Source organism: Solanum lycopersicum, chromosome 10 (genome assembly GCF_036512215.1).
Source record: "Solanum lycopersicum chromosome 10, SLM_r2.1".
Taxonomy (NCBI): Eukaryota; Viridiplantae; Streptophyta; class Magnoliopsida; order Solanales; family Solanaceae; genus Solanum; species Solanum lycopersicum.
This window is the reverse complement of record NC_090809.1, coordinates 1,138,060-1,156,602: the sequence shown is the minus strand read 5'-3', so window position 1 is coordinate 1,156,602 and position 18,543 is coordinate 1,138,060. Positions and strand designations below refer to the sequence as shown.

Genomic DNA, 18,543 nt, shown 5'->3' with positions numbered 1-18,543 from the left:
ATTGGATAGGTGCATCTGGATAATTGTATCTCCTATCTTCTTTTATTTGAAATTATGAAACACAAATATATTATATGGTACTAAAAATTGATAAATGTATGCTCTGGAATTGTTTTACGTAGCTATATATATAAAAAGGTATAAATCGTGAATATATTATTGTACCTATATATATATATACGCGCATGATAAGTCAAATTAAAATGGTAAAACACAAATATATTGTGAGACACACGACAAATACAAAAAGTAGTATAATGGACGAGTGAGGCATTTATCAAATTTTAGTAAAGGTAAAGAATACTGAGTAATTTTATCATACAAATTACGTGAAAGGTAAAAGAAAGAAAATCACAAAAAACTATAAATAGTATGCCTTCACGCATTTGCACTTCTCTGATACAGTTCAGTTTGTTTTTCCCCGGAATAGCACCGTACCGTATATTCACATTCGAAATACATGCAATCACCGGAAAATTGCGGCTGGTAATCGCCGGACAATTGCGGATGTTGATAGGTTACCGTCGTCGCCGGAGGAAGAAATTAGAAACACGGCAACATCAGTAGGGGCAATGCTTCAGCTATTGAAGTATCGGTTTAGGAACACGAAGCTTCTGGAAGAAGCTCTTACTCACTCTTCTAAGTAATTACTAGCGGCTCGCGTTCGCCGGCGACGTCACTCTCGGCTTAGCTATTTCGAGCTGTTTGTTCGTGACTTACCCTGACGTTGACTGTGGTAAGCTTACTGACCTCCGTTTTGCGACTGTAAGTACTGAAAAGCTTGCTAGAGTTGCCGTCCGGCACGGCCTCTACAACTACCATTCCGCGGCGACTCGGCAATCCTCAATGAAAAGGTACAATATAAATTTATCTATCATTAAGTGATTCTTCACATTGTTATGTAGTTTAAGTATTGTTGTTGCATAATAGTTGTAGCTAAGTTGGATTACATTTGTGTGATATTTTAAAATTAATATTTGGATATTCAATACATTTGACTAATTATTGGAGCTAAATTGGATTGATTAATTTAACTTGTTGAAGTTAAATTTTAGATAGTCAAAAGATATATGAAAAAGTATAAGTTGCATATCTTCTCGTATCAGTATGTTGAAGAGATACACATCTTAAAATTTGAAGTTCGTATAGTTTCAAGTGTTAAACTATTCAGAAGCGGATAGTGACAAGTATTTTGGGATGAAGGGATTGTCTATCAAGTAAGGAGGTATTTGTTAAGCATTTAATGTGTATGTTGTCTGGTTGATCAGTCTCCTTTCTTAGTATTTAAGTTTGTGCTGGCCAAGGATCTTATAGCTCTCTTTTCTTTTTCCTTTCTGGGTTTAGAGTACCGATCTATCAGTTAACTACGCCTCAATCCCAACTAGTTAGATTGTCTATACGAATTCTATATATTTGCTCCTCTAGATTTCTATTATAACTTGCAAATATAATTATGTGGACTAAAGAGACGAGTCTCACTGGCTTATTGTCTATTACTAAATAGTAAGTCTTGGAATTTACAGCCTAAGTTTTTGTATACATGGGATTATAACTGTTATTTATAGAACTCGTTTTCATGCAAAGCTAGTTATCCCTCTAAGCTTTGCATCAAACTGGCTCAAGCCATACTCATGTTTCAATGTTTTGGTGACTTATTTTGCAAGACGAGTAATGTCTGAGTTGTCATTAAGTATGCTTGCTACTTATCGTAGGTAAAAAAATTTCCCTCTAGACATGTTCTGTATGTGTTATTATCCAATTGTTGAAAGAAATGATTAAGATGTATTCCTAAACAAAATTCAGTTACGATTCTTTCTGGTATTTTAAATAAACTCTCGTTCTTGCAATAATTTCTGAACTTGCAACATGGTGAATGCATGTGTTCGTACGGGAAAGATTTTCATTTGGTAATTCTTTCTGAGTTTGTTTGTCTCAATATCCAGATGCTTCCAAGTTTCTTCTGTTTCTGTTGCAGTCACATTAAATTTATGAAATTGGTTTCATTATTGTTTGCTTTCTGATGGTTGCAGAGTAGAAAAAGAAATAGGTCCTGCTCTTGATAGGAGGTTTATATGCTCTGTGCAAATTGGAATTGCTGAAGGCATGCTTTTGTGATGGGAGACGAGAAGTCGCGAGTAAAAAAAGCAGAGATTTCAGCAGCTTTAACAATGATCTAGAGTTTGCAGGAATCCAAGTTCAGTTGATTTGTACGTAGTTCCATGTTCCAATTACAGGACGAAACAGACAGCAGAGGACAGTGCAACTTGGAAGTAAAGCTTACTCAGGTTCTCTCTCAATTCATGCAATAATCATATTTGGTTGCTGCAAAGTGAATATAGGAATACAATGTCAAGCCCTACTAAAGAAAATAGATAGAACAAGAGAGTACACCAGTTACTACATGATAGTGTAAAAGACCTTATGACCTACATCATAGCAGACTGAGCTCTGGCCAATTCAGATTAAAAATTTTCCATGAAGCTCTTCACATAAATAGCATATTAGAAAATGAACATTGGGCCTAGAGCAAATCCAAAAGTTAGCTCATGAGGTGAAGATTTCCCAATACCATATAAGAAGAATAATTTTCCTTACCACAAGTCCACAACTAATATTGCACTCTAAATACATATAGGATTCATTATCTTTTAAGTGTAGAAGTAAGAAATGATCGCTCCACATCTTCCGACATAGTTATTTAATACTTTCATATCTATGTTCCGTGTCTACAAGTGCATTGGTCTGAAGCAGGAAAAAGGTTCTTTTACGCTGAAGAACGTTCAGAAACATGTTGTGTATGACAAGAACAGTCCAAGCAAATTGTCTTAAGGTGCATGAGTCCAATCACTGGTGGGGATCCAGAAGTTGACGACATTCTGTTGCTAAAAGTATTTGGACCATTGTGACAATCCCTTGTTATGGATCTAGCTATGCGACGTTGCAAGACAAAGTCAGTAGTGAATTTTAGGAGTCTGGAAAAAGGTTTGGTTTTCTTTTTTTACCTATGGTGCTGGTTCGTTAAGAGAGAACCTGCAATCACTTGAGTTTGAAGTACTCAATAACTTGATCACTTTTCTGCTTATTATTTTACTGATTCAAATAACACTAAATACAACATTGATGGATTAACCACCCATCTGAAAACTAGGAAGTAACCTCCTACTACAACTAAAATGAGGAAGTGGAGGAATAACCTCCTTACTGCAACAACTACAACACAGAAATAGGCTGTTGAAATCTACTGCAAACAACTGCTATACAGAAACCAGAAGTAAAAAATAAATAACTTATAGGCTGAAGTATTCTACTTTCTAATTTCCTTAACTCTTTGTGTAAACTATTGGTAGACTAAAGGGGTGCTAACAATCAGTCACTTTACAATTTGTAATAGATACCTTATCTTATCGTACTAATGAAGAATTGTAGATTGTTGTCAATCCAGTTATAAAGAATTAGACTTAATCCCTTATAAGTAACCTGATAATATCTTCAGAAAGATTAGCTTAATGAGACATGAATACTAGTTGCAAAAGTTTGACCAACTTTGTAAGAATGATTTGCCATCTTGGTCACAAGTGTATATAGAATATATGATTTTAGAAAGCATACTTATACTATATAATTATATGTTCAACACCTACTATATAATACATAAAATTTGCACTCACTGTCATAAAAGAATAGTGAGATGCAGTGACTCTGGATCCAGCCCTTCTAGCAAAAATAAAAAAAGAGATATGATGTATGCTAAGAATTGTACAAATTAATTTGGCATATTAATAAAGAACAAGGATTGCCTTAATTAAGAAGCTGCTTTGTCATAGAAATCATGAAGCCTCTTCCATGAGTCTTCTCTCTGTATCTTCAATTGCTTGTAGAAGTTACCGATGAATGTCTCTGCTTTATAAAATAGCTCCTGATTACTGATCAACTGATCCCCAGCTTCCTCCCTTTCAGTATATTTTTCTTCCTTTAAGATCTCTTCCACTTCACCTATCTCCTCACCAGTACCGGCTATGAAAAACAAGTTTGGCATTGAAGGACACTTTTTAACTTGTGTCTGCTCATGTACTTTTGCAACACCAATAATTTTCTCTGAAGCACATTTTTTAACCACTTTACCGGTATTTTTCTTGGTAGTAATCAGAAGCGAGCTCTCTAAGCTCGCTATATGATCATGTTTAACTTGAGGGGTAGTTTCTTGATGTTCACTAGTTCCAAGAGAGGGCAGAAAAGCTATCACTGGAGTAGTCATGTTATGTTGTTTTTGAGTGATGATGCTGTTTGTTGAAGGTAATTTCTTGTCATATGGAGACTTGGATAAGAAGGAAATGAGGCCAGCTTCAGCTCCTAGTGAAATGATGAGAAGGTGAACAATGAAATAGAGGTAAGTTGTTCTTACTGATGTGGATAATAGAAGGGTTATGATAAGAAGGGCAGCTATGATGAGTAGAAGCTTTAGAACTTGTGATATCTTGATCATGTCTATGGATATTGTTTTCGTATGCAGTTTGATGAATGTAAAGATTTTGCTGCTAGGAGCAGAAGTGTGGTTTTTCAGTTAGATAGTGTAGTGGTGGAGAAATGGAGCTTAAGAAATATATGTATGGGACAACTTCAGATTTATAAGGAAGATATTGAAGAGAGGAAAAATGGAAATTGAGTTGGTTGCCTGTTGCTCCCAATTGCACACGCAAGTGTACTTTGAAAATAGTTAAGTCATGTTGTGAGTGTCAGGCTTTGACTATAGTTAGTTAGTCTGTCGAGAAAGAGTTTGCATTTTAATCCTGACAGAGATTGTCCAAGACCATATAAGAAGTCAAGTAACACATCCCTCAACCTCAAACAATGTGCGATACTTTAACCCCACCTTGACCGCATGCCCAAGCCCAACATTTGTAGTTTGGACAGGATAGCATGGGACCGATTACCGAATGTTGGGACATACAATTACAGTGACTTAGCTCTGAATACCATTTGAAAAATGGATATTATGCTAGCTCAATCTCAAAAGTTAGCTCATAATGTGATGAATTTTCCAAACCGAGGAAGCTTAACAAAAGAGAATATTCCTATGTTATCCGATGGTTTTTGACTAATCTCGACAACTAAGATGATAATTTGCCTTGCATGCCAATTTAGTCATAAAAGTACAAGTATATTATGGACAAAAAAATACTTTGGATGATAATTATAAAGCTAAAATAAAATAAAAGAGTGACTTTAGATAAATTTTAATTGGATAAGTAGTGATAAGGTCGGTGGAGAAGACAATGTATTCAATCTTCCTGTGGCTGCTTCCTTTTAGGAATGTTACTGCTGGAAATGTACGTCCCAAGTGGAGCCTTTTAAAAGTAGGCCCATTGAAGACAATCTTTGTCTAGGACTCTTGTCCCAAATTGGTGGTGCGGTGGGGCTAGCAATGAAGTTTTTCTTTTTTCATCCCGTGTTTGATTTCTGGAGTCCAATCAAATTTGGATTCAAGCCTTGTAGAGCCCATTTCCGGGGTGCTCTCGATAATTACTTGTTTATTCTTAGGATCTCGAATGTGAGATTGGTTAAGGGTGAAGAAATTTCAACCATCTCACCTTAATTCATTTATCCGACTATGAAGTAGCTTAAGAAGTCCAGTATATTTGGTCCTTTTGTGGTCCCTTATCTTCTAAGATAACGCATGGATTAGGACTATTATACTTTTCGACAATTGATGAACTGGTGGGGTTAACAAATCAAAATTAGCTTAAGTCATTATGTATTGAAGAGAAGTTTAAGCCTTGAGATTTGAGAATATGTTTCTGCATATTAAAAAGAAGTCAAAATCAAACTAAATAAATGCTGGTGTTTTGTCCTTACAATATGACAATGACTCTACAAGTGGATTTTCTGTATTATACTTTAACTTAATGTCTTTCTGAAAATAATCATGTCATAACTAAAGTAACATCTATAATGATTTACAAAATAAAATCTCCAGCAAGCTGCTAAAAGAAATTTTGTTTGAGAATATCCTTTTCTTCTCTTTGTTTCTTTCTCCAAATTTTTTTTGTGCGTTACAGCTAGTTCCCTCCCGATTCATGTTGCTTTCTACGTCCTTTCACTTTCACTTTTATCTGCATGCTAGTTTTCATAACAAGACAATCGTCACCGCTGTTTGACTGATTTGATTTTCGTCTATACAACTATACTATTTCGTTGTTTCAATTTGTTTGTTTTACTTTTCTTTTTAATCTGTTTTTAAATTAACTGTTTTTACTACTTTTAAATGATATTTTGATACATTCTATGTATCGTTGACCTAGGATGTCAAAATTCAAGTCTCTTTTATTTTGTTAGTTAAAATCAGACAAACAGAAACGGAAGGAGTACTAGCATTCATTATGTGGTCATCACTAATTCTCAGTTCTTATCAAGTTTCAAGATTTTACACGATTAACCTGATCATGGATCTAGTTTAGATAACAGAAGTCCAACTGAACATATAGATGCATGTATTTCACTTTTGTTTAAAAACTCGTAAGTCGTAAGGTTCCAACATCACTTGCTGAGGATGTGGTAGGATGATAAAAACCTTTAGCTCTTAATCAAATGTTTCAAGCTCCTAAAAAACGTTCTAAATTTCTTACAGTGCTTTACCCTCTTAATTAATTAGTTCAGAAGGGGGTTCTGGTTACTACATGTACAGGGGGGCAGGGGGCAAGGGGGGGGGGGGGACTGTTCATAATATAACATACCTATAGCCTATGACAGTAGCAAAATCTTAATTTTCCTTTCACTTAATAAAGAACAAAGAAAAATTCTTCACTCATCTTAGCTGTTACAAATTTTATGGCAAATTTCTGCGTTAACTTCCTTTACCTCGTACATGAAAACAAAAGGCATGCCACACACATAAATGGAAGTTATAACAAGTATCAACAGTAAAGTTGTTTTCGTCTCAGATTCTCATTCATTTTGAGGATTGATGCATGTAAGTAATCAAGCTAGTATTCAACAATAATAATTATAAATAAATGGCTTAAAAGTTGGATGATAAACTAAAAAGTACAGGGGATTGAGTTGTCACAATCACGAACAATACACACTACCCCCCTCTCCCAACCCACCAACAAGGTGAAGAAAGGATAAATTCACATAAATTTTTCCCTTGGTAGTGATGTTGATTCCAGCTTTAATAGCTTAGAACCATTTCGATATTTACTGAGTATTTGAAGGGAGATCATAAAGTTGAACTCTAGATTGAGCTTCTCAGCAGTAATGGCACTACACATCCCAGCACTGCACCGGCAAGAACCTGCACATTTATCTCAATGACATTAACTTCCAGGGAAACATAATTTACTTAGTATTCACACTAGTTCCTTCTCACATTCATCTCAATGACATTAACTTCCACGAAAACATAATTTACTTAGTATTCACACTAGTTCCTTCTTTTTATATTTGTATCATATTAGTAATTGGGTGTTGAGTGATCAAAAGATGCTAATAAAAGTGAAAGATAAATTCTATAGAACTATACGACCGGCAATGTTATATGGAAGTGAATGATGGGCCACTAATGTTCAACATATCCACAAGATGTCTTACGGAGATGTAGATGCTAAGATAGATATGACATATGCAAAGTAGATGGACTAAAAATGTCCATGTTCACCAGAAAGTTTCAGTAGCACGCTTAGACGCTTAGTGAATAAAATGAGAGATCGCTTGAGATGATGTCCTGCGACCTATACCTACAGATACTTTGATCCATAGGTGTATAACTATGATGAGCGAAGGTGTTAAATAGGAATGGGGGTAAACCTAAAATCACATCAAAGGACATTGTCTCGAAAGACCTACAAATCATTGGAATCAATGAGCACTTACTTAAAGAAATAAGATATAAGACAGTGGGAAAAAAGGATCCATCTACTAGTTGAGAATAAGTTCAGACTTGTTAGAGAATATCTAATATTATTAATATTACTACTATATATATATACACACACACACCCACTCTTGTTTTATTGGGTACGACGATAATATGAGTTGAGCTTAACTAAAGCAGACTGGATTCATAAAGCCTATCCCAACTTGTTTGGGATGAGACAGCTGTTGTTGCATTAGTTTCCGCCACTAACATTAAATGATTGTATTAGTGTAAATGTGTAAAAATGAGGTGCATAAGTAGTGCTACCTTTACTAAGATTGTTGTTGTCACCAAGAGGTAATGAAAAATAGCAAAAATAAAAATAGAAATGCATATACTACAAACTCATTGCAACCATACCTGAAGGGGAGTGTGACCAAGCGAATCTCGCAGAGGTCTAACATTGGCAACAGGATGCTCGGGAGGCAATTCACACACTATCTGGTTCAACAACTGCATCAAACACCAAATCTATCATTTACTATACATATATTGAAACTTCAAAGCAAATTTTTATTGCAAATCAGTAGGGGTGACTCACCGAACTTGGTGGCTTAAAGCCAAAATATATTAAAAAGCCCTTAAACTTCTTTCATAAGATCCATACGATAATGGAAGCTCTTTCTCTAAAGAATTTTCATAAATTCTTTTATAATAAGTGTTTGTCATTAACCAAAATTTTTATATAAACAAAAGGACCGACACAAAAGAAGTCAACATGGCTTTGATATAGTGGTGGGAGTGCAACGTGTGATGTATGGGTTAGTTGCATGTCACGATATCAAACTCTCTGTAAAAAAACATGGTACTTAAATGGAAAAGGTAGAGGGATGAGCCCATTATCCACAAAGTTTCGACTTAGTTAAAGAAGATGAAAGGCAAAAGAACATGCTTTTTGACTCATGGATCAATCAAATATGCCAAAAATAAATATTTAGCTAATTTAGAGACTGGGTCGACTTTAGAAACTGAAATCATCATAAACATGCAAAGAAATATAAAGGAAGAAAATTAGTATCGACAAGAAGGTAAGTATACTATTTAATTTACTAAGAGAAGATTATCATTACCCACTCAACTGTACAACCTCTCCCAATTTTTTTTAAAAAAATATATTAAAATTTAAAAGCTTTTATTAATAGTTATATAATTTTATGTTATATATAATAATACAGTCCAACATAATTTTGATTTTTGGGACCTTTATTATTTGAGGGCCTTAAGGGTAAGGGTGTCACTTGTCTCCCCCTAGAGCATCCCTTGCAAATCAGCAAGTGCAAATATCAACTTCAACTATTATTTTACATACACATAGGTAAAAATCAATTGTTTAAGCATAGAATGGAGAATAGTTTTATAGAGTGATTTGAGCACAATGTTATTTCTAATTGCAATGTGTCAAAACATGATGAAAATGAGATAAAGAAGGTGGAAAGAAAGATTACTTCAGCCTGGCGCCCAGCATGAAGCCTAACACCAGTAGCATCATACATTACCTGTAATAAAGGAAATCCATTAGAAATAGAGGAGAAGAACAAAAATTTATTATGCAAAATATAGAAAAGAAAGTTCATACAGAAGCTGCATAAGTGAGGTGTAGGGAGGGTGGATAAATGCACACCTTACCTCCTACCTTGGAAGAGGAACAGAGGTTTTATCCTATAAAGACCCCCCATCCCCCTCCCACGGGCTCAAGAAAAGCAGAAATTGTAGACATCTGAGGGGCAATATGTACAAGTCCCTTCCCGATGTTCCCCCAACCCCAGATAACACATATACAAGCTAGCCTCTCTCTTCCAAAAAAACGTGTATCATATGAATTCCCAGGTTAGATGGTCTCTTCCAAAGAAAAAGTGTCCGGGATGTATGACATTGCATCTTTTTCTCCAGTTACAACAACATACCTAGTGTAATCTCACAAGTGGGATTTGAGGCTTCTTTCTATTGTTCATACACCAAAAAATTTAACATTGAGATGCAAAGAAGATAATTATAAAAAAGGACTGTTGCCTGGTTAAGAAATTACTCACAACACATGCCAATATCAGCAGAGGAAATTAAAAAAAAAAAAAAAGACAAAGCCTGGTTAAGAAATTACTCACAACACATGCCAAAACCACAGCAATCGCGAAGACAGATCCTCCAGCTCCTTCCTGTAAATAAATTGCCATTATCAGTGAAGTAACTGTTGCTGAATGTGATGATGGCATTCCACCTGAGCTAAGCATCCTTTTTGAATCCCATCTCTTCTCCTTGTACCTGCAAAATCTAACAGGGAATATTCAAAAGTTAACCAAGAAAGTAGAAAGAAAAGGTAAGACAAAACTTGGTGATCCTGAAAAAAGTAAGCTCTTGAAATTCAAAGATCACTCCATATGAAGTACATATTTCTCCAATTTTTTGTCAATATCAACCTCCTGAATGAAAATCTATCATAAGATCCGCAGCATACATGCACCTTTAACTCTGTTTTCATAGCAAATAAACAATGATTCCCTCCACCCTACTTAAGTTCCATTTCACATTACGCTTTGTTTTGATGAAAGGGAAGCAAGAGGTGCTGATTTAATTCCTCAAGTAGTTAACCTCTCACTCCTGTTGTGTGATACAGCTATAAGGAAAGTAAAAACACTAATTCCTCTGTGAAGTTTCTGGATAAGTGTGTATGTGATAATTTTTACTCCGCCTTCTTTGTCACTTTTCATAATCAATAAAGGGAAACTAATCCTTACCACAATCTTTTACATCTCTCTCTCTCCCTTTTGGAAAATACCACCTCTTTTTCAATGTTGTTTGGTAACAATGATGATTGGGCAAACTTGCATGCACCTTGACTAGTACACCAGTTCCCACCAGCAAAACCATCAAGGCTTAGGCAAATAAAAGAAATCGCCCAACTTTTTTGACTCTAAGGAGATTGACCCTACTCTCCAAGTTTCTACCACTCCCTTTTTTTTCACATTAATGATTGTTACATAATCTCAGATTCTCCTCTAACTGAGAAGAATTTGCATGCTTAAATCCATAGTCATTGATAAACAGTAATTAAACATTCCAACCTCTCTACCTAATCGAAATAGGGGTAAGGTCTGCCTACAATCTACCTACAATCTACCCTTCACAAACCCCACTAGTGGAATTACACTGGGTATGATGTTGTTAGTATCTCCAGTTCAATTAGAAACAAATCAAAATGAGTTTCAGATTTCAGAAATATCCTCTCTTTTGCAGTTCTGCTATGTTGAGTTGATTCAGCTACAAAATTTTCTCTCAGAAAGATACACCTGACTACAAAATAGGCACCATTCCCATCAGAGGGGAAAAACACATATTTCGAAAAAAATAAAACAAAACTCTGAATTTATTCTAAAACTACGGAGAGGTAATATAATACATCACCACGCGAAGGTAAAAGTAAGAAAAACCCATTGTTTCTTTACTAATAATTTCTAGATTGAGGAAGTACGTGTGTGAGTCAGAGATGTTACCCACCAAGCGAGATTCTTTTCTATAGTTTAACAACAGTGAAATTACTGCATATAAGATTTAGACAGAGCATTATCACCAAGTGGATGGCTAGTGATTCAGACATAGGATTGAAATCTATAGATTGCAACTGGTTGCTACAATACTCAATTTGAGCCCATCGTCTCAACCTAGGCGAGCAAGATTACCCACATCTATACTTGTACACTAGCACGCTGTGCATTCTCTTGGTTGAGGTGCGTAAGTAATTGGACACTGACTTCATCTTAAGATATGAAGGGATCATTATCCTTTTATCTACTGTTCTTCTAAATGATGACCAAAACCTCTGACTTCCCATCTTGAACTTGTGATTGTGTTAGGAGGTATCAAAACCTTCCTATAAATAATACTCTGATCTTCTCGATCAATAAATTTATCTTTGAACTGTCCAAGGATCAGCATTTTCACTTTAGTTTTCGGTATATGCTACATTCTCTAGTAACTCAACAATCTAAACCTCAGTTGCTCGCTCAGTATGCTAGAAATTTGCAGCAACATTCAATTTTTGGAAGTGATTTAGACGTTATAAGAACAAAAACTTTCACATACTCACACAACAACAAATAACCCTTAACTTTCCCAAGGATCAGCCTTTTCACTTTAGTATTCCCTATATGCTACTTTCTCTAGAAAATCAACAATCTAAAACTTCCACATACTCACAGATAACAAATACCAAAGAAATCATCTTTCTATCTTATTTTTTTCCAATGGAACTTCATATATTAACAATTCAAACAATCATTACGCCAAATCAAAAAGTCTAAGCAGCTATAAAGACTAATAAAACACAACCTCAAAGCTATAGTACCGTATCGTTAACAAGCAAAATAGAAACAGGCGCTTACCAGGTGGTGAATAGCTTGAGAAATTGTGCAATAGCACAGGCAAGTAATGCCGAAAAGAGGGGAACATTGACAGGTGCAATCGACGACGAATACGACCGCGCACTTGAAGATGCATCGGAAGCTGTAAGCACTTCGTTCATCTGGTAAGATAATTGAGATATAGAAAACCAAACGGACGGAGATTTGATAATCTACCGGAAACTTATAGAATCTAGACTAGTTTTCTTCCAATTGGCGCCGATGAGGCTTTGATTGGTGGATCTATACGATGAAGGTACTTCTCCGCCGCCGCCGTCCACCGGCGTAGTCGTCGTCGATAGGAGTATTCTGTGATTTTTTTTCCGGTTGCCTGTGATTGGGTTTTGTGGACGGCGAAGGCGTCGGCGGTGGACCCACACGGGGCTGTTGAAGATGGCAAATTTGTGTATAAAATGGTATACTCTGAAAAGAAAAAAAAAATAGGCGTATGGGGATTTACATATAGTGGGACCTACTTACCGTATAGCCTTGGGCTATTTCCAACATGCTATTTCCCTTCTTTAATTTTTTTTTTTTTTTGAGTTATTTTCCATTTTTTAAAAAAAATGGAAAATAACTTACTGACTATTATTACCCTCCATTTTTTTAAAAATAAATTGTGATACACAGATGGGAGTATTAATAAGAGGTCTTGAGTTTGAATCTTGAGTATGGTGAAAATTATGTTAAGAGTGTGATTGGAATTTAGTTGGAGCTTAGGACTGAAGTTTAAGAAAAAAAAAAATTTTAATCTCATGATTCTAAATTAAGGTTATGTCAAATTCGAAGATTTGGACAAAAAATTTTAATCTCATAGTTCTAAATTAAAATTGTGTTAAATGTACCAAAATATGTTTTATATCATAGTCTGAAATATGCCACATGAAAAGTTAAATTAAAGTGTTAAAAAAATAAAAAATTATTTTTTTCTAAACAGACTTAAAATAAAAAATAAATTACTTTTTTTTAACCGACGAAGAAAAAGATAAAAGGCAAAAAAACTTTAAATTGTTCATAAATCAGAAGCAATACCTCTTAAATTTGCCGAAAGAAGAGAAGAAATAACGACGCTTCATGCTTGTGGTCCTAGCTATCCCAACAATCATTTTCCTCGAGTATCCGTAAGATTCTTGGAAAGGCACTCGAAGAGTGTAACTTGATATACTATATTTCAGTAGAGTCAAAATTTTAGTAAAATCTAACCAGTATTAAAATATAAAGGTAATACAAAAGAAATAAAAAATTTTTACAAGTAATAGCAAAATATAATTATAATAGCTTTACAATACTCTGCGTAATTTTATTTCTTGATATGTTTTTATGATAATATTAAATCCTTTTCTGGACAAGGCACCAAGTAATGGCTCAAAAATAATCATTCATCTAGTTTTGCAGGTCAGCTTGTCTTGAAGTATTAACACGGATGTATATAATATATTTATAAAATTACAATTTAATCTAAATATACTATATAATTTTTCGATAAGCTAGACTCCTCGAATAAGGATAGGTTACCCTAAAACCATCAAATTTTCAATTTAATCTTTCCTGCACAGGGGAGTGGGGACCAAGATGTTAGGGGACATGTTCTTTCTGCCATTGATGTTTGGGTTAGGTGATAAAATTTAATGAGTATGCTCTATAATTTTAATAAAAGAGGAACATAAAAAGAAATTTATCTTTAAATTAACAAAGTTAAAATTTTATTAAGGTGATAACAATGACGACGTTCTTAGTATTATTATTATTATTAGAGATGTAAATATAAACTCACTAGAGCATATTACAAACTTAACAATCACCTCACTTATAATTATGTTTTAAAAATGATAAACGGAATTTTGTTCAATGCCAATATTTAAGCGACAGAGAAGAAATTATCTCGTAGGATTTATTTTCTCATCCATTGACATTTGGACATATAATACGTGTCCTCTTCCTCTTTATTAACAAATAGATCACATTATTGGGTAAATAAGATCCAGATGTGATTCAGTTTTATTAAAAATATTATTAAAAAATAAAAGTGTATTTTTTAAATTAAGTTGATCACACATTTTAATATAGTATTAGAATATATAAAAGTTCTGAGATCAATTCTCACCGCAATTCATATCAGAAATAGAATAAAAATTTTAAGTGCTTGATCTATGAAAAAAAATCAATACATACGTGAAGTGATATGTTAAGAAGATGAGAGTGTTACACACTTTCACATAATTCATGAAATTCTAATAATTTAATAATCAAGTCATGAGTGTTATTGATCTATCGATAAATATTTGAATATTATTAGTTCTCTTGATCGATAATTACAACGTCATAATGCTTTCAACTTAGAAGTGTGTTTTTGGGAATTATGGACTTAATCTGTATGCTATACTTTTTGTTATATCAATGGTTGCATATTAAATATACAATATTTTTGTATTTTTTGTAGTCTTTCCTTGAGAACTTTGAAATATGCATATTTTATTTGGATAATTAGGTTGATAGTATTTATATTGACACATATGAATGTTGCCTACTCCATAGGTGGTGTTACTGAGCTTTATTAATTTTCCATATAAATCTTAAAGGATTAAATCAATAATCAAATTATTAATGAATAATAATTAATAAGTCAATAATTAACATCTTAATGATTTTCATAACTATAACATATCTACAAAACCGAACCATCTAATAAGGCAACAAGCACCCCTAGACTCTACATATTGGTTGTAGATTTGTCATGACGTAACTATTTTATTTTTAATTAAAAATTTTAAATTTAAATTTTAAATATTAAAAAAAATTTATTGAGCGTGTCACCCCCTAATAAACATGTGAGGTAAATTTCAATAAAAATAAAATATTTATTTATTTTCGGTGGGACCCACTCCGCATTGTCCATCGAAACGGAAGATTGACTAAAGATAATGGAGTCTCATTAAAGCACGTGAATGGTAATGTGGGGCCAGGTCAGATGTGGTTGAGTCCAAGTGGGTCCCACTCACCCAATCTGTTATATGACCTTTTTGCCCTTAATAAGTTTTCTCAATTTTCTTATGGTCAAAGTACCTAATACAATAATCAAAGAGAATTGACTAATACACTACTCATCAAAATACAAGTCAAAATGTTTATGACTCCTAATTTTAAATAAGGAAATAGTAGTTTTTTTTTGCATATTTAGCATGCTCTAAAGACCAAAGGTCAATTGGTTTTTTTCTTTAATATAAACTTGAGATGTAAAAAATTTATTGTCTAATTAATTTAGATTTGTATAAAATATCATGCATGTTTATTAAAGGATAAAATATTTTACTATTAAAATTAGAGTCAAGATTTTTATTACTTGGAAATTTTATATATAGTGGAGTAAACATACGAAGAAGAATAAAAAGGATTTAATAGGGGAGGGATATTTCTACAATTGAATGTTATGGTTTTTACACTTTTTTCAGTTGCTAAATTAATAATTTGAATATATAAAATAAAATTTGAATCAAAACTTTTAGAATTTGGCTGAGCTAGTAACTTTGGTTCTACCTCTATCTTAGTATTTAATCCATTCGTCATACAGTACGAGTGATAAGTACTCCTTCATTTTTAACCAAGAAGATTTGGGTTCAAGTATCTTTGAACTTGGAGTCGCCTTTGTTAGTGAGTCTTTTATCCCAATGTGAAACTTCTCGACGGATATTTGAATTTAGTTGGACTCTAATATAAATTTTTGACACCAGATAAAAAATCAAAAACAAAATTATAATACAATTTATCTTTTAGTTAACGTAACAAACTATACTACTTTTCAAGCAAGTCAACATAAAATTTTGATTCGAAAATAAATAAATAAATAAAAGAAATTTTTATTTTAATTTGTGGTATACCAACCAATTATCCATAAATATATTTGTATTGGTAGTCACTTTAGTTTGCTCTGCCTTTCTCGAAAGCATCTAACTTTTAGAACATGGTCAATCAAAAATTAATAAGTTCAAAGGGAGGAGGATCTCATCTCATTAACCATCGATATGAGATTTTTGTCATTTTTTAACACCTCACCTCACGTCCAGTGCTTAGCATCTGGTTTGGGTGAGACGGACTCTGCTCTGATACCAAGTGAAATTAGGTCTTAAGCCTAATTCACACTCCAAAAGTTAGCTCAAAGTAAGAAGGATCGTTCAACCTTTATAAGGAGTCCACTCATCTCATTAACCACCAATCTGGGACTTTTGTCATTCTTTAACAATAATAAAATTAATCTAGTTTACCATATTCATTCATTAAAGTACGTATCATTTTCTAACGAGCTTTTACCTTTTAAATAAAATAAAAATAATCACAACACGAGAAAAATTTCTAAATTCTTAAGATCACTCAATCTTGATCAGTCAATCTAATGTTATTAGTATTAGAATAAAGAAGATGACCTAGCTTTTAAAAAAAAATTTAGGCCACCCACCCACCCCACCAGAACTCTTTACATTTTCTCCCAAACACATTCTTGCTTGCATTACATGTAATTTATTTGTTCGCAACATATTCATATTGCATGATAATTTTGGGAAGAACAAGTTCTCCATGTTTGAACTAAAAAATCGAATTAATAAATATTAATATATATTTAATACTTTGTTGAAATATAAATACAAAAATAAACTCGTTTTGATCGAATATCCAAATCCAATTGTAATGTGTGGTCATTATGATGGCCGGCGCCTGCGTGATATAAATAAAGAGTATTATGAAATTAATTCTATGGTCTTTATACAAATGTGTGTGAATGGGCATCAATAGGAAATATTTATTCTTTGGTTCACATTCCTAATACAATACACAGCAATAGCTTAATGTATAATCAACATGTTAAATTAAATATTCGAACAAAGTTTTGTTCCAACTATGCACCTCAGGTCTTAATAAAATATTTCAATAAGACATTTTCAATTCATATTGTGAAAGTTTCTTTTGTATGTTTTCATTTTATTAAGTGGTTAAATTAATTAGACAAAATATGTCATTGCCTCTAATCATACGCATTTACCTCAATAAGTTTCAAATGCTTGGCATTTCCTAATCTAGGTTGATGCTATAATTAAAGGAGAATGATATATTTTATGTTAACTATTGAATAGAAGAATGAAATACATGCAATTTTTTTTATTATAAGTTTTTTTATATTGAATCAGAAGAGTTGTTGAAATACTTTATTAGATGTAAGGGAGCCTGAGAGGTGTTGTATTAAAACATAATTTAATTTAAGTGTCTAAATGAAATATTTCAACAAATTCAAGAAATTAAATTAACTATTTAATCTACTGCCTTATTCATAATGCTAAACTACCAACTAACAACCAAACAACCCTTTGGTATTAATTAGTGTAATGTATTAAGATATTTGTCTATTCATTGCTCACACGTAATGTGCGCTACTACTATCCAAATTAGCGTATTGTACTTCCAAAATATTTGATAAACTCAAATATTTTAATAATTTATTTTCATATTAAAAATCAAATTAATAATCGATATTAAAATATGAAGATTGAAAATGTTAATTTACTGGGGAAAAAAAAAGAGAGAAGAATAAAGTCTATTGATTTTCTTTCAATTAGTTGAAACTAAATTAAACGAGTATAAGAACACTCTCTGGTGCTCTTAATAAATGAATCGAAAAAGCATCAACTACTTCATACATGCTTCATTTGATTAGAGGGGATATAATAACTCAATAATTTGGTTGAACTTGACTCTTACAATTAGGTATTAACCCCTTAATACTTTCGATACTTGTTTTTTTTTTATATAATTTCTCACTTAACGTTTTATATTTACTTTCGGACTTGACTAATTTGGATCTCACTGAAAAAATCTATTTTAAAAGTTTAAATCATAAAATCAAACTTAAAATATTCGATTAAGAATAAATAAATAATTAACTTTCACGAACTCGAATATAAAATATTTGATGAAAAATGAATAGGTAATTGACTTCACATTCCATAGAAGCATGGAAGGATAAGGCAATTTCTCCAACTACACACACCCCATCTTCTGGTTCTTCTATTTCACGTGAATAGGTATAATTCCTTACATAAAGCCAACTGCCAAAATCAATTGGACTAAAGGAACATAATTAAGATCGTGATGGTACATATACTAGTTAGTTTACAATATTTTTATAACAACTAGTTCGAATCGATATCTCTTAAGGATCATTAAACCTCAAGCTGATCAAAGGTCGAAGGA

At 33.0% G+C, this 18,543-nt stretch overlaps 2 protein-coding genes across 2 annotated transcripts in view; one reads left to right on the top strand and one right to left on the bottom strand.

The window, feature by feature from the left end:
- The first annotated feature begins 398 nt into the window (after positions 1-398).
- LOC101267356 (uncharacterized) overlaps positions 399-18,543 on the top strand; it is a 29,236-nt gene continuing 11,091 nt past the window's right edge. The window contains exons 1-2 of the transcript XR_011211937.1: positions 399-854; positions 2,031-2,285. The gene's annotated coding sequence lies outside the window, so the exon portion shown is untranslated. The remainder of the gene's footprint in view (positions 855-2,030; positions 2,286-18,543) is intronic.
- LOC101246767 (uncharacterized) lies at positions 6,912-13,316 on the bottom strand. Its single transcript, XM_004248317.5, has 5 exons — positions 12,289-13,316; positions 10,015-10,171; positions 9,358-9,408; positions 8,273-8,365; positions 6,912-7,291 (listed from the first exon to the last, which is right to left on the bottom strand). The coding sequence occupies exons 1-5, from the start codon at positions 12,426-12,428 to the stop codon at positions 7,232-7,234; spliced, it is 501 nt and encodes a 166-aa protein (XP_004248365.1). The 5' UTR covers positions 12,429-13,316; the 3' UTR covers positions 6,912-7,231.